Genomic DNA, 15,208 nt, shown 5'->3' with positions numbered 1-15,208 from the left:
CAGCCAAATGTCCTATTCGGCCAAACATCCTATTCGGCCAAATGACCCTTTCAGTCAAATGACCAATTCAGTCGAATGACCCTTTCGGTCAAATGACCCTTTCATCCAAATGAAGTTATTAAATATTCTTATTTTTTATATATTATTATTATTATAAAATTATAAATTTAATTTATTAAAGATAATTTAAAAATAAAATATTGTATAAGTATATTTTTATGTGAATATAAAAAAAATATTCGGCCAAATGTCCTATTCGACCATGTGACTCTTCCGACCGAACGACCCTGTGGGTCACATGACCCTTTCGGTCAAACGACCCTTTTGGCCAAATGACCCTTTCGGCCAAATGACTCGTCCAAAAGACCCCTTCGGCCAAATGACCCTTTCGGCCAAATGACCTTTTCGGCCTAATGTTTTTTTCGGCCAAATGGTATATTCTGCCAAACGACTTTCGGCCTAGTGGTCTTCGTTTAAATGGCCCTTCCCCGGAATGGTCGAAGTCTTTCAATATATTGGCAGCCAGTTCGCATCGGACAACGGAGCCAATATTGACATAGGAACACGGATGAAAAGGCTAGGGCTGCTTTTGCAAGTTTACAAAATTTATGCAAATCTAATCGAAATTTCGAATATTGAACTCTAACGTTAAATGCTACTAAGAATTAGTGTGTATCAGCAGAGATCACGCAGAAACTGCAAGTAATCATCAACCAATTTATAACTCGGGCATGATGGCCTCACAGCTGGATCTCGAATGCTGAGCTCCATCGATGATGCCATCAGAAGCCGATTTAAATAGAAATTCGTAGCGTAAATGGAGGTGGGTCGGCCACGCATTGCGAACGATTGGACGCGAAACCTGCAAGCAAACGATAGACAGGAATCCGGCAGGACATCACAGCAGAGGCGGACCCAGGGGCTCATGGTGTTGTATTCTCAGTAAAGAAACAAAGGGAGTTGACAGAAATCTGACCAGGGTCCTGGTCAAGGCTAAAGCGAGCAGCCGTCCAGGATGGAGATCTTTTACGTTGGCTCTATGTACGATTCTTTTGGACCTATACACCTATGTTATCATTCCAGTGGCGTATCCACGGGGGTGGTTTTGGGTATTACACCCCCCCTCCCAAAGACAAAATTTCTGGAAGAAATTTTTTTTTCGAAAAAAAAATGTTGAGGCACCCCCCCCCCCCCTTTAGACCAATTTTCTGGCTACGCCACTGAATCATTCTTCCGTTTGCACTACTGTGTGTCATTGGCAATCACCTGCAGGGGAATTGCGTAACTAGAAAAAACTTTTTTGAATCCATTGACTTAAAACACCTTCCTCAGCCGTGCGGTAAGATACACGGCTACAACGTAAGACTATGCTTAAGCTGGCTGGATTTGTTTCCCTGGGCATAGAAGTATCATCATGTTAGCCTCATGATACACAAATGGTACCCTTACTTAGAAACCTCGCAGTTAATAACTGTGGAAGTGCTTAATGAACACTAAGCTGCGAGGCGGCAATGTCCCAGTGGGGGATGTAATGCTAATAAAAAGAAGAAGAAGAAGAAGACTTGAAAACACTTAAATTAAAATTAAAAAAAGAATTCATTTACTTCGCACGATTTTAATATTTTACGACATATGTCTTTGCTTTTTTCCTGTCATTAGTTTTGGTGCTGGTACACACCTACGGTTTACAGACCGCGCCGTCTCCGGGCCTGATACATTTATTCCTAAATCCCTGGACACAGTTGATGGAGGTTTTCTCAGCATGAACCGTGCTTGGTTGGGTAGTCCTCACAAATGATGTGCCCCGCTTGATTTCCCTTAGCCCATGTACAACGTTCTTTACCTTAAATTTTTTACAACTCCCAATCAAATAATCCGCCCTTCAGCAGATCCAACAACGGCCGAATCACTCATTGCTGAAATTATGGCTTTGATACTGCCCATCCTGCAAATGAACAAATTCCTTCCAAAGGTTTTCTCTCTCCGATCGCACTCGGTCGTTCACTGCCAGCATTTTGAACTCCGTATCCTCGGACACGTCCGAAACGGTTCCAGTTCCAAAGTTTGGGAACAACTTAAGCAGACTATTAACTTTTCTTTGCTTGATCCGGATGCAGTCCAGTGAGTAGCTCGGTGACAGCTTGGAAACCAACTCCTGTCCCAGCATCGGATTGTGATGGTGATGCCTGAGATGTGCAATCGCACAGTGGCTTCACCATAAACCCAAAATTTGAAAACGTCTTCTGTCGATCATTTCTCGCAGCAGGAGCAATCATAACTATGATCGGCAGCGTCTTCAACAACTTCTCTTGAAATATTTCAAAGATCGCTTATTACAACCGGTACCTAATTCGGCATAACCAGTCAACCTCTGGCTGCTTCAAGTGCATTACCCTGCAGACAGTTTTGCAGCCGCTTTGAATTCCCTAGTCTTGAAACCTATTTACACGCTGCTGCGCTGTCGTGTGCTCAAAACGGATAGTCAACAACCAGACAACTCTTCACGAAATTTTGGAAGCTGCTTTCCAAGTGACCTGCTCCCGTTTTGAAAAATGTCCGGTTTCTTGATGCGGCCCGACAGAGACTTGTCTGCTCCACGCACTTTCCATATGGCTTCCCAACTTTTCGCTGGATCCTCTTTCTTTTCGACCAATTACTCTTCGCTTTCAGCAACGTTCAACGAAAGATTCTGATCGTTGGCTGATGATTATCAATTTGTTTACTGAACTTTCAGTAACGTTTGCTCTTGTTCTAGCTTCTGCTCCTCTATTCCACGCCGAATTTGGAGCTCTATTCCATGCATATCTGCGTTACGCCGTTACCGCCTTTTCCCGGTACAAACCTGCGTATTTTTAACGCCACGTGTAGAGAGTTGCTGCTTCCGGGCAAAGTAGCAATGAAGAGAAATTCGATTTTGTTCCGCGATCGTGCAAAAATGCCACAACAAAGTTTATCAATTTGAAGGTAGTGAGGAAAAGGCTAGCAGCTCACTGTACCGGATCATTTGGTGAACACTGCGAAGAAAACCGTGATGACCGACAGGATAAAGTGAATCGATATTTCTTAAAGGTGCAAGCAGAAACTGTGAAATGCGCAGATGCGGAGAAATGGAATAGGCATCTGTCGGAGCGAGTTGGGTTTGATGCCAGATATTGTGTAGCGAAAGGTTTTCTGTTGTCAGAAATTATTCCTTCCAAATTCCTTTGTGAATATTCTCTGGTACAAATACGATCTAGCTTCTCTCCGCGCGTGGGAGTAGAAGACCAGCGTCAAATACAACGATTTTGTAGAGTTTTTGTATCAGCCAGCGTGTGCACATCCTGAAGTCTGTAGCAATCCATACACTCCACTTCTGAAAAGAATTGTGAAGTCTTCTGGGCTAAAGCTACGCACAGAGATCTAAGGGCCGATGCCCACGTAGCGTCATTTCAACGCAGAGTGCACGTGGCGTCAAAAAGACGCAGGTGTGCACCGGGAAAAAGTGGTAACGCAGCGTCACCACGCCGATGCATACCAGCGTTATTTTAACGCTGCGTGCACGTGGCGTTGAAAAACCGCTACGTGGGCATCGGCCCTAAGTGGGCGATACATCATGCGCTAGTCTTAAATAAGTCTGTGTCGAACGCGGAGTATCGATTCCTCGCTTTAAAACGACGTCTGGAGCATGACTCTATCATTAAGTTTGCCTACCATCAGTTTATGGAGGGTTACCTGGCACGGCACGGGCAAGGAGTTTAAGCTCTCAACTATTACCACAAGATTGAGGAAGCGTTTAATGCTTTGCGTCAAATAGCGTCAGTAATACCTCAATGTTATTCTTCTTGTCGGACCGATCGTTCAAGATGATCTTTTGTCACTCGTCCTTCGATTTTGCTTCAACCGCATAGCCGAAAAGATGTACCGGCAAGTGGTTATCCATGAACCAATCGTTGCAGCACATCAAATGGCGTAGTATTCTATCAGACCCGATAACCACATACCAGCTACATACCGTTACCTACGATATAGCATCCGTCCCTATCTCACCACGAAAACTTTCCATCAACTGTCAATCGATTCTGACATCTGATTTCAATCCGCTGCTTAGCCTTTCGCTGAATATTTTTACGTCGATTACTTTTTTTCCGGAGTCGATGATGTCGTAGCCCCTAACAAAACACGACATGAAGTATCAGCAATGCTATCGGATTCTCAATGTAAAAGTAGTCTTCTAACTCCTACGAATTTCTTGAAGACATTCCTTTACAAAACCGTTCTGTCCAACCATGGCATGACCTTCAAGATTCGCAGTTCGTTCTCACGCTTTGATACGTCTGGAAACCATAAACAGACTTTGCCAGCCCCCATTCTCTGTCTGTGGGGGTTCTAGATAACGAACAACGAACGGTATGAGTATGATTTTTTTAAATCTTTCTTTTATTTGGAATGCTCATTTGGCGTGAAGCGTTGCGGAGCCGAAATCAAGTTTTACAATATATTTCTTATACTTATACACAGTGTTAGTTTTGGGGAACCGAAAGACTGGCGGTTTGGTCGAGGTTAGGGAATACAATAATACAGAAGGAGAGGAAAGGATTTAAGGGTTCTTAATTTATTACGATGCTGATGTTCACAAAGTTTCCGTCCTTCGCGATGTTTCACATCTGTACCGGGTCAAGCAAACTTCTTTGACGACTGACAACTTGTTCTTCTCGGAGGCATTCCTCCAACGTTACCTGGGTAAATGTCAACTGGACAAAGCAACGATCATTGGATACACGACATGGACAAAACGAACACAATGAACTCACGACGAGATGGACCAGCAACGACAACAACAATGAATAATGGAAAAATCTAAAAATAGATTTTGTGTGGATTCTGGCTGCCAAGGAATGTAATTGTCGCTGAAAATGCAAAAAACAAGCGACAAAAGAGAATAGCGATAACACTTTGTCCCCATCTGCAGAGGATAAAGACATTAATGCTGTCCAATGAGCAACTCGAAGTAGCTCGAAGTTGTTACCGTCCTGCTCGTTTTTTTTTTTTAAACTAATTTTATTTGCTAATTATCTAATACATGCATTCATCACTTAGACTAGGTGTTCCGTGTTTTCTTAACACTATCATCCTTATTTGCTATGTTACGCTTTTAGTTATTATTAATACATTTCAATTGCCTCTGGCAGTTAGAATTTTTTCCTCTGGTTGAATTGAACCATGTAGGAATTACAATGTTTTCAACTTAAACTAAACTTAACCTATTTAAAACTAAGGGTACAAGGAGTTAATCGTTGCAATAGAAGATTGCAACGATTTTTGTCAAAAATTGGAAATTATTTTGTTGGACATTTGTTGCAATGTCTCAATATTAGAAATTCTATGAAGTTCATTGGTACTATACCACGGAGGCAACTTCAGAATCATTTTCAAAATTTTATTTTGAATCCTCTGGAGTGCCTTCTTTCTGGTATTGCAGCAACTAGCCCATATTGGCACAGCATACAACATGGCAGGTCTAAAAATTTGTTTGTAAATCAAAAGTTTGTTCTTAAGACAAAGTTTTGATTTTCTGTTTATAAGTGGATATAGGCACTTAATATATTTGTTACATTTGGCTTGAAGGCCTTCAATGTGATTTTTAAAAGTTAATTTTTGATCTAGCAGAAGTCCTAAATATTTAGCTTCGCTAGACCAATTAATTGGAACCCCATTCATAGTGACAATATGTCTGCTAGAAGGTTTCAAATAAGAAGCTCTCGGCTTATGTGGGAAAATTATAAGCTGAGTTTTGGAAGCATTCGGGAAATTTTCCATTTTTGCAAGTAAGTGGAGAAAATATCCAAACTTTTTTGCAATCTACTACAAATGACACGAAGGCTTCGCCCTTTGGCTGAAAAGCCCGTGTCATCTGCAAACAAAGATTTTTGACACCCTGGTGGTAAATCAGGTAAGTCAGAAGTAAAAATGTTATACAATATGGGTCCCAGTATGCTGCCTTGGGGGACACCAGCCCTTACAGGTAATCTATCAGATTTAGTATTCTGATAGTTGACCTGCAGCGAGCGATCTGATAAATAATTTTGGATCAGTTTAATGATGTACAGAGGAAAATTAAAATTCATCAATTTTACAATCAAACCTTCATGCCAAACACTGTCAAATGCTTTCTCTATATCAAGAAGAGCAACTCCAGTCGAATATCCTTCAGATTTGTTGAGCCGAATTAAGTTCGTAACTCTTAATAACTGATGAGTGGTTGAATGCCCATGGCGAAAACCAAATTGCTCATCAGCAAAAATAGAATTGTCATTAATGTGAACCATCATTCTATTTAAAATAATCTTTTCAAACAGTTTGCTTATTGAAGAAAGCAAACTGATTGGGCGATAACTAGAAGCCTCAGCTGGATTTTTGTCCGGCTTCAAAATTGGAACAACTTTGGCGTTTTTCCATTTATCTGGAAAGTATGCCAATTGAAAACATTTGTTAAATAAATTAACCAAAAAGGATAAAGAGCTCTCAGGAAGTTTTTTGATAAGTATGTAGAAAATACCATCACCCAGGGCTTTCATATTTTTAAATTTTCTAGTAATAGATCTCACTTCATCCAAATTAGTTCCCAACGAAGGGTCAAAAACATTATCTTGGTTGAGAATGTCTTCGAAGCTTCGTGTAACCTGATCCTCAATTGGACTAGTGAGACCTAGACTAAAATTATGGGCACTCTCGAACTGCTGAGCAAGTTTTTGAGCCTTTTCGCCATTTGTTAATAAAATTTTATTTCCCTCTTTAAGCGCTGGAATTGGCTTTTGAGGTTTTTTAAGAATTTTCGTTAATTTCCAAAAGGGTTTCGAACTGGGATCCAACTTGGAGACATTATTCTCAAAGTTGGTATTTCTCAGAATAGCGAAACGTTTTTTAATTTCATTTTGCAAATCTCGCCAAATAACTTTCAACGCGGGATCGCGAGTTCTTTGGTATTGCCTTCTTCTCATTTTTAAGACGGATCAGTAGCTGAAGATCGTCGTCAATAATAATGGAGTTGAATTTAACTTCACATTTCGGAATTGCAATGACTCTGGCTTCGACAATTAAATTTGTCAAAGATACGAGAGCATTATCAATATCACTTTTGGTATCGAGAGGAATATCAACATCAAAATTCCTATCGATATACGTTTTGAGAAATCCCAATCAGCTCTATGATAATTAAAAGTAGAGCTGATTGGATTATAAATGGCTTCTTGTGAGATTTCAAATGTCACAGGAAGGTGATCAGAGTCAAAGTCAGCATGAGTTACCAATTGGCCACACAGCTGACTTGAATCCGTTAAAACTAAATCAATTGTAGAAGGATTTCGACTGGAAGAAAAACAAGTTGGTCCATTGAAATATTGAATAGTATAATATCCCGCAGAACAATCTTCAAATAAAATTTTACCATTGGAATTGCTTTGAGCATTATTCCATGAACGGTGTTTGGCATTGAAGTCACCAATTACGAAGAATTTAGATTTGTTGCGAGTCAGAATTTGAAGATCAGCTTTCAACAAATTCTTTTGCTGCCCATTGCATTGAAAAGGCAAGTAGGCTGCAATGAAGGAAAATTGTCCAAAATTTGTTTCAACAGAAACTCCCAAGGTTTCAAAAACTTTGGTTTCAAACGAAGAAAATAATTTATGTTTGATACGTCTATTAATGACAATGGCGACCCCACCACAGGCGCTGTCAAGACGATCATTTCTGTAGATAAAATAGTTTGGATCTCTTTTAATGGAGAGTCCTGGTTTTAAATACGTTTCAGTTATAATGGCAATATGCACATTATGAACTGAAAGGAAGTTGAATAATTCATCTTCCTTACCCTTTAGAGAGCGGGCATTCCAATTTAGAACTTTCACACAATTATTTGGATCCATTGAAACGGAGTCCGATAACAATTTTTTGTGTGTACTTTATACCAACCTGAACAGCTTCAGGAATGGTATTTGCTTTGAACATTGCATCAATCATGTGATGCAATTGTTCAGTTAAAAATCAAAATCGGAAGCAGTCATGCTACCTGAATCGGCAACATGACCGTTATTTTCCGTTGGGACATGGGTATAAACCTCATTTTGAGAAGAGAAATTTGGTCTACCAGCAGCGATGTTTGCATACGTAGGTATATTGGAAAAATTGGAATTTACTGAAGTGCTTGCTACCCGTTGACGAGCGGCAAAATTTGTTTGTGAATTGTGGTGGGTATGAATTGCTCGACCGGTAACCGGTTTCGAAATTTGAGCGTTTGAAAAATTTCTACCCGTCGAATCTGGGATCCGATTGGAATTTCCCGTCATCAATTTTGCACGGGAATTCAAAACTTTTTGCGTGAAGGGCATTCCCAGAAATTGGATTTATGATTGCCCCACAGTTTGCGCACTTAAATTTATTGGAATCTTCTCTCACAGGACATGCGTCCTTGGCGTGAGAGGTTCCACCACAAATCATGCATTTAGCATCCATGTGACAATGTTTGGTTCCATGACCCCACTTTTGGCACTTACGGCACTGGGTAGGGTTTGGAAATTTCCCCAGGCCTGCGGAAATGTTCCCATGTAACACGGACATGGGACATAATACAGGCCTTTTCCAAACTTTTCATATTATTTAGTTCACTTTTGTTAAAATGAACTAAATAAAATTCTTGAGAAATGCCCTCTGGGAAGTACCAGAATGGGATTTCTTTTTCATCTTAATTACTTGGACTGGTGAAAATCCAAGTAATTGAGAAATTTCAATTTAATCTCATCCAGTGATTTGTCATCACTGGGGAGACATTTGAAGACGACTTTGAACAATCGCTCTGTTTTGTCGTCGTATGTGAAGAATTTATGGCGCTTCTCAGTTAAATAGGGAAGAAGTCGTTTGCGATCGTCAAAGGATACCGGCAAAACGCGGCAGTCACCCTTCCTAGCAATCTGAAATGAAACCTTGATCCCTGAAGGTTACTCAAAATCTCATTCCGGAAGCCAGAAAACTCGGCAACAGATACCACAATTGGCGGAATCCTTTGCTTTTTCGCATGAACCGAATCACCTGGGCTAGAGGTAGATTCGATTTGCTCAATATCATCATTAATCAAATCGAACTGATTGCTCAGTTCGATTGGAGAAGAATTATTTCCGATATTAGAGTTAGAAGGAATATCTGAATTCTCCAGCTTCCTTCTATTTTTTTCCGCGCTTGGGCAGGACGGTCTTGAAACCTTGTTTCTTTGAAGGAAGTGGAGAATTCAGAGACTCCCCCTTCCTCTTGTTTTTGTTTATATACTCATTGCTGAGCGTGGAGACGTGACTTTCTAAGAGGTCTTTTCCCAGAACGGTGTCCCTGCAGGATTACCACCGCTTGTCGGAATTTTACTTCCGCAAACGGGTCCAACGTAAAACGAAGGCACGGGTCCTTGCAAAGATCGTAACGGGATCAGTGGGTACAAATAGCGCTAAGAAGCACCGTTGAAATTAAAATAGCTTCGGGTAGTATTAAAAACTTCCTTCCGCAAAGAGGGAAAGAACCGCACAGCACGAAAGCACGATGCGGTGACGTCCTGCTCGTTCTTTTTTGTCAACAAATGGGCATGAGCAGGACAGGGAGAAATTTCGAGCTACTTCAAGCTCTCATTGGACAGCACTATTGTTGCGTTCCATTTTATTTGCAACAAACATGGAGAGGTAATTGTTGTGAACTTTTCAAACTGCGATAACTTGTATATTCCAGAAGTAAAACGCAAATCAGGTCTACATATGATTAACTTTATGTCTAATCTATGATAACTGATACTAATTTAACCAAAAACATCATCGGAAACCAACTACTTCTCAAAATGCGTGGCAAGCGATCATTGTCCTATTCTGTTGCAGTTTGGGACAAACGCTTATTGCGAGTTGAGTTTGTCCCAACATTTACAAGAGAGGATTGGCGATTAAAGGTTGCATGAAGAAGAAGAAGTCGAAAGATGATATTAGAAAAATATTTTTTAAAACTCTTCTCAAAAATTCTAGAAGCGATTTAATTAAAAAACGGAAAGCAGTACGGAGTTGTATATATACATACAGTCTGATTCAATTTGGGAACCAATTTAATTTCTAAAATTGGTTGACCAGGGACATGTACTCGAGATCAAGGCCTGGTCACACTTCCCTAATAGGCTTTGGTTGTTCTCCTCGGACCCGGAGATGTTCAGTTAGCGCAGATCTGGGGGCACGATGCTGCTCGCACGTCCACACGACATGATTGATGTTCTGATAATCCTCGTCGCAAACACAGTGAGAGAGAGCCCCACTCTGAAAAGATGTGCATTGCCCAGAGTATCTTGCAAAGGTCCTTGCAGATCAACTGCGGTTGGCCTCAAAACGGATACAACGCAGTCATTCGCAAGCTGTCTTAACTAGCAATTCGGCATGAGACATTCATCAATGTCTCTGACGTAACAATTGTAAAGAAGGGGGCTCAAATATGAGCCCTGGGGGAAACCCATGTAGCTAATTTGTGAAAGTCCACACGAGTGAAGTTTGTCGGATAAGACATCGGCGCAAGCTGAATCAAAAGTCCTTTTAATGTCCAAAAACACTGAGCGCATTCGCTCTTTTTTTTAGCGAAAGTAAGCTGAATTTCTGAAGAAAGTAGCGCAAGACAGATTTTAGAGCAAATTTAACCTGATTCTATCCATCCCTGGAGCGGAATTGTTACATGACCGGAGGGTAAGTGAGAATTCAATCATCGGAAAGGGGCGATCCATATCATCCCTGTCAGCAAAAGCATCTCGTAACTCTTGCTTCACCGGGACCGAATCAGGACATTTTTTTTTTTTTGCGATGTCGAGTATCCACTGCGACGAGCTTTCGCGATCTTCGTTTATGGACGACGCGTTGCGCATTCTTCTCCCTGCGGTCCACGGTCCAAGGATCAACTGGGATAGAAAATCATACTCTTCGCGCGGGGGAAGTGCTTCTATCGACTGTATGCCATCAATGGTGGCCTCTGCATATTTTCCCCCAATCGATGTGCTTCGTTATATGAGAGGTCGATTGAAACAGATTAATTTCGTCCATTGGAAATCGAGACTTCGATCGGGTAATCATCACTACAATGGGGATCTTGTACCACCTTCCAAGTACAGTCCAACGATAATGAGCTTGAACAAATGGAAAGATCAAGACGTCTATCTCTTGCTGGAGGAGAAACGCCGCAGAGATCGTACAGCATAGTTGAACGGTTGTCGACGTACACTTCCCCCCAGCCTGTTCCCTGGAAGTTGAAATCTCCCAAGAGCAACCGTATCTCGGGCATAACCAAGCAAATGTGCGAGAGATGCCTACGAGATATCGCGGTGTTTGGAGGAAGATGTATCGAGGCGATACTGAGGTCTTTTCCTCGAAAAGTCACCTGACATGCGTTCCACTGTAGAATCGGAAGCATATTTGGCTTATCGACGTATCGAAGGATACGAATGACTCGAGGAGGGGCATTTGCCAGATGCCAGAAAGTGTGACCATTGGAGAGCTCGGAGGTTATTCTGCTCGCTCTCTAAGCTTTCTTTATGGCTGAGAAATCGCAAAATGAGTATGAATAGGATCAACCTTTGCCTCCGAAACTACATCAGTGGAAATAGTTCCACACAACTATCGATCTTCTTCGCGAAGTTAGAGTACCTTGATTCACCTCTGTCCAGCCCCAGCACAACTAGTTTGTTGGTGCCTATTTTTCTGATTCAATCTCCGTTTATCCACAGGACGTTGGAAAACGTTAGTAGCTATCGTGTACGCCGAATCCAAGCGGCGACTACCATTGTCAATCCCGTGGAAGACATTTCCTGAAACCATCCGAAAACCGACCATTAAAAAAATCAGCACAATCTCCAACGAATATGGGCACGATGGTACCGGAATACTTGCGACACCTACAGTCCAGGATTTGTACAGTCTTGCAACCGAAAACTTGACAACTCGTCGTAGTCAAAAATGACTAACCACCACTCCACTCGGGAAAGGTCGACATCTTAAGAATGGCCACGTCGCACGGATTACTCTGCTGCCAATGCAAACCGAATCATCATCGTTCGGTGATCCACAGTAGAGCAGTACTGAGCTGGTTGGAGGCGCAAATCTTTTGTTTCCATGCAACTAACATTCAAAATATCCCAATCAACCCGAATGATTTATCTACTGTTTTTTTGTTTTCGAACGAAATCACCGAGTTCATTTTTTTTATGTCTTTTTTATTGAGATTTTCAGCCCGAGGCTGGTTCCTCTCAGAGGTGCCGGGTTCATTACTCAACATAACGGCGACTATCTACATCATCCAGCCTTTGTTCACAATGACCAACCTCCAAACTCGATTGTTGCCAATAGAGAAGCAATGAGGTTCTCGCGGGTTCATGCAGCCAGATACAGAGGTGTTTGTGTTTAAGATAAGTTTGAAAAAAGTTATTCTAACCGTGGTCGGAATGTTCAAGCCTATTATTTGAATCTGCAAGATGAAATCCGAAAGTTTAAGAAAATCCGAAAGACGTTAAACCCATAAAGTGGAAAAGCTAAATTCGGTTCGAAGCTAGGTTCGTAGTGTAAGAAACAAAAAAATGTGAAAGGTGCTACTAAACATCTTGTTCATCAGCTTCGCTTTGCCAAAGGATTCGTTTTGAGCCTTCGTTCTGATGAAGAGTCTCTACTCCAGGCCATTAGCCTTCAAGTTTGTTTCTGGATATACCATTCTATTATACCAGTATACTGGTGTGATAAAGTCAAAAAATCATCATATGGTTTAATCAATATCGCTTCCTTCCAGTGTATTACTTGCTACTACTGCATCAGCTTATGATAATGTGACAATTTTAAACTTGAATTGTTAATTTTGTTCAAATTTTTAATTTTGACTCTTCCGTTTTTAAATCTCTTCGCATATAAACGAACTATTGATGGTCAGAAAACACATCATAAAAAAATAATTAATTATTATATGATCACGCCGAAATAGTTGTGCTTCTCTGCATTATTTTATATTACTCACTCTCCTACATAAAGAACCTGATGAGAAGAAGTTGGTATCCAGTAACTACTACTTGAAAAATGAAGATCGAAAAAAAATCATTCTATGTTAAAATTTTTGCAGCTTGTATGTATTATCAAATGTAAATCAAACTTACGCTTTTGCTTTTAGTTTCAATGAGTGGAAAAGTCAAAATCAAGTGGTGTTATGAAAATTATTTAATTTCAGATGAAACCCTTTCACATAAAAGGGTGCCCTAGGTTTTCTACGTTTTCAATTTCTCGCAAATGAAACGATGCTCCATTTATGACCATAAAACAGCAATAGCTGCAATTCATTCCACACTTATGTTGATTATTATCTCGTTTCAGAAACAATTTACGAGCTACTCTATACCCCCAAGAGTGAACGAGACTACGGCACGCTCGCTTGCTGGGGGAAGAACTCGATTGGCAAGCAACTTGAACCGTGTCTGTTTCAGGTCGTTCCCGCAGGTAAGTGATAGCATCGCATTTCTCATTCCGGCACTAATAATACCATGTCACGCTGAATGCAAGCTCATCTCGAAACAGAGAGCTAGAAAATTGCTTACTACCACGCATTCACAATCCAATTTCCACCTAATTATCGCCTTCCCCTAATACACCGAAAAATTACTTATGTTTCCTTCTATCCTGTGCCGTTTTTTTCCTTCGTTCGGATGTTGAAAACCCCAGCGAAACCAGCCCCGTTGCGCAACTGCACCCTCCGGCCGTACTCAACGATGCTGGTACCACCTCACGGTACAACATCTAATTCATCTGCAGCGTCAGCATCTTCGTCTTCGTCGTCGGGATCGTTTTACTACGGTTCGCCCGGCAGCAGTAGTGACCTGGAAACGGCCGCCGCAGCCTCAGCTTCAATGTCTTCGTCGGCGTTTTCGTCAAACGGAGTCCCCACCATAGGTCAGCATTATCGAGAATCTAATTATATCAGCACACAATTCGTTAAAGATCGAAACGTGTCAAACGAGCGAGCGAATATTACAAAATTTAATCAGAGAAATACGTTTCACGGCAGCACGAGTGGAGGTGGTGGTGGGGACACAATATTGAGAAGACGTGAACAGATCAAACAGAGAAATGCCACCCTAAATAGGATGGGTGTTGGTGGCAGCCGTGAAAGAATTAGTGCATTCAGTCAGCACAGAGTGCGATTGACCCCCAATGAAGCCGATGAAGACGACGAAGGGGACGAAAGAGGGGAGCCACGGGTGGCTGCCCAAATATCATCATCAGCACTCACAGCAACATCCGCATCAGAAGAAGTGGCAGGATCAGCAGAAGCATCCGGCTCGTCTAGTTTTTCACCATCAACTGGATCGTTCTCGTCATCTGATTCGTTCTCGGCATCATCCTCATCGGCCTCGACCACCAGCGACGAAGAGAATAGGAGAAAAACAATTTCGAATAATGAAAGAACTAGTAGCATGAATTTGTTTAACACCGTAACGCTAGTCGAAGAGAGCTTCCAATCTAACTCTTATTCGACCAACGGTGTTGGAAACCGGTTGCAAACTGCAGGAACTACACCCAATGCTAATCACAGACTGGTGAAAAGAGAGAAACGTTTTAATGAAAATCTAGAAAATGAAATAAATAAAACACATTTCGACGATGATGATGAAATTTTCAATAGCACCACCAATGGCAATCAGGACGACGAGGAAAGCATTAGAACTATCCAACCGGGCAGCATCGGCAGCAGTAGCAGCGTTAGTTCGAATGCCGGCCCTAGCGAAAGGAATAATTATCATAGCACGACCGGAGAGCTACCGATTGCAGCGAAATTGAGATCCAATAATATTCGGTACAATCAGTACCACTCTCTGGAAACGGGAAGCAGTGCGAGGCACACAGGTGCTGTCGGTTATAATCCCGGCACCGGTGTACATCCGTTCAACCATTATATGGAGAGCGTCGAAAGTAGCGCACCGACTACGATGGAGCTCGAGTGTGTTGCCGGATATGACGGGGGATTGCCACAGCATTTTTTTCTTGAGGCCTATGACTCGAGAACACGAAGACTGCGTCTGAATATCACAAGTGCCCTTAACGATGTTCCGTTATTTCGTATCGATTTGTCTGGTACGTATTACAAATGATTTATAAGATATTTTCATAAGTAGCATAAAATATGGCATGTCTTTAGCGTGTGCTTTTTT

The 15,208-nt window shown here is 41.5% G+C and overlaps 1 protein-coding gene across 1 annotated transcript in view; it reads left to right on the top strand.

Moving 5' to 3' along the window:
• LOC134205210 (uncharacterized) overlaps positions 1-15,208 on the top strand; it is a 142,226-nt gene that overhangs the window by 71,144 nt on the left and 55,874 nt on the right. The window contains exons 8-9 of the mRNA XM_062680255.1: positions 13,377-13,499; positions 13,722-15,131. Coding sequence (XP_062536239.1) covers positions 13,377-13,499; positions 13,722-15,131 — 1,533 coding nt within the window. The remainder of the gene's footprint in view (positions 1-13,376; positions 13,500-13,721; positions 15,132-15,208) is intronic.

This window comes from Armigeres subalbatus, chromosome 1 (assembly GCF_024139115.2).
Source record: "Armigeres subalbatus isolate Guangzhou_Male chromosome 1, GZ_Asu_2, whole genome shotgun sequence".
NCBI classification, from domain to species: domain Eukaryota; kingdom Metazoa; phylum Arthropoda; class Insecta; order Diptera; family Culicidae; genus Armigeres; species Armigeres subalbatus.
Note: the sequence above shows the minus strand (reverse complement) of the source record. Positions and strands in the feature narration are given on the sequence as shown.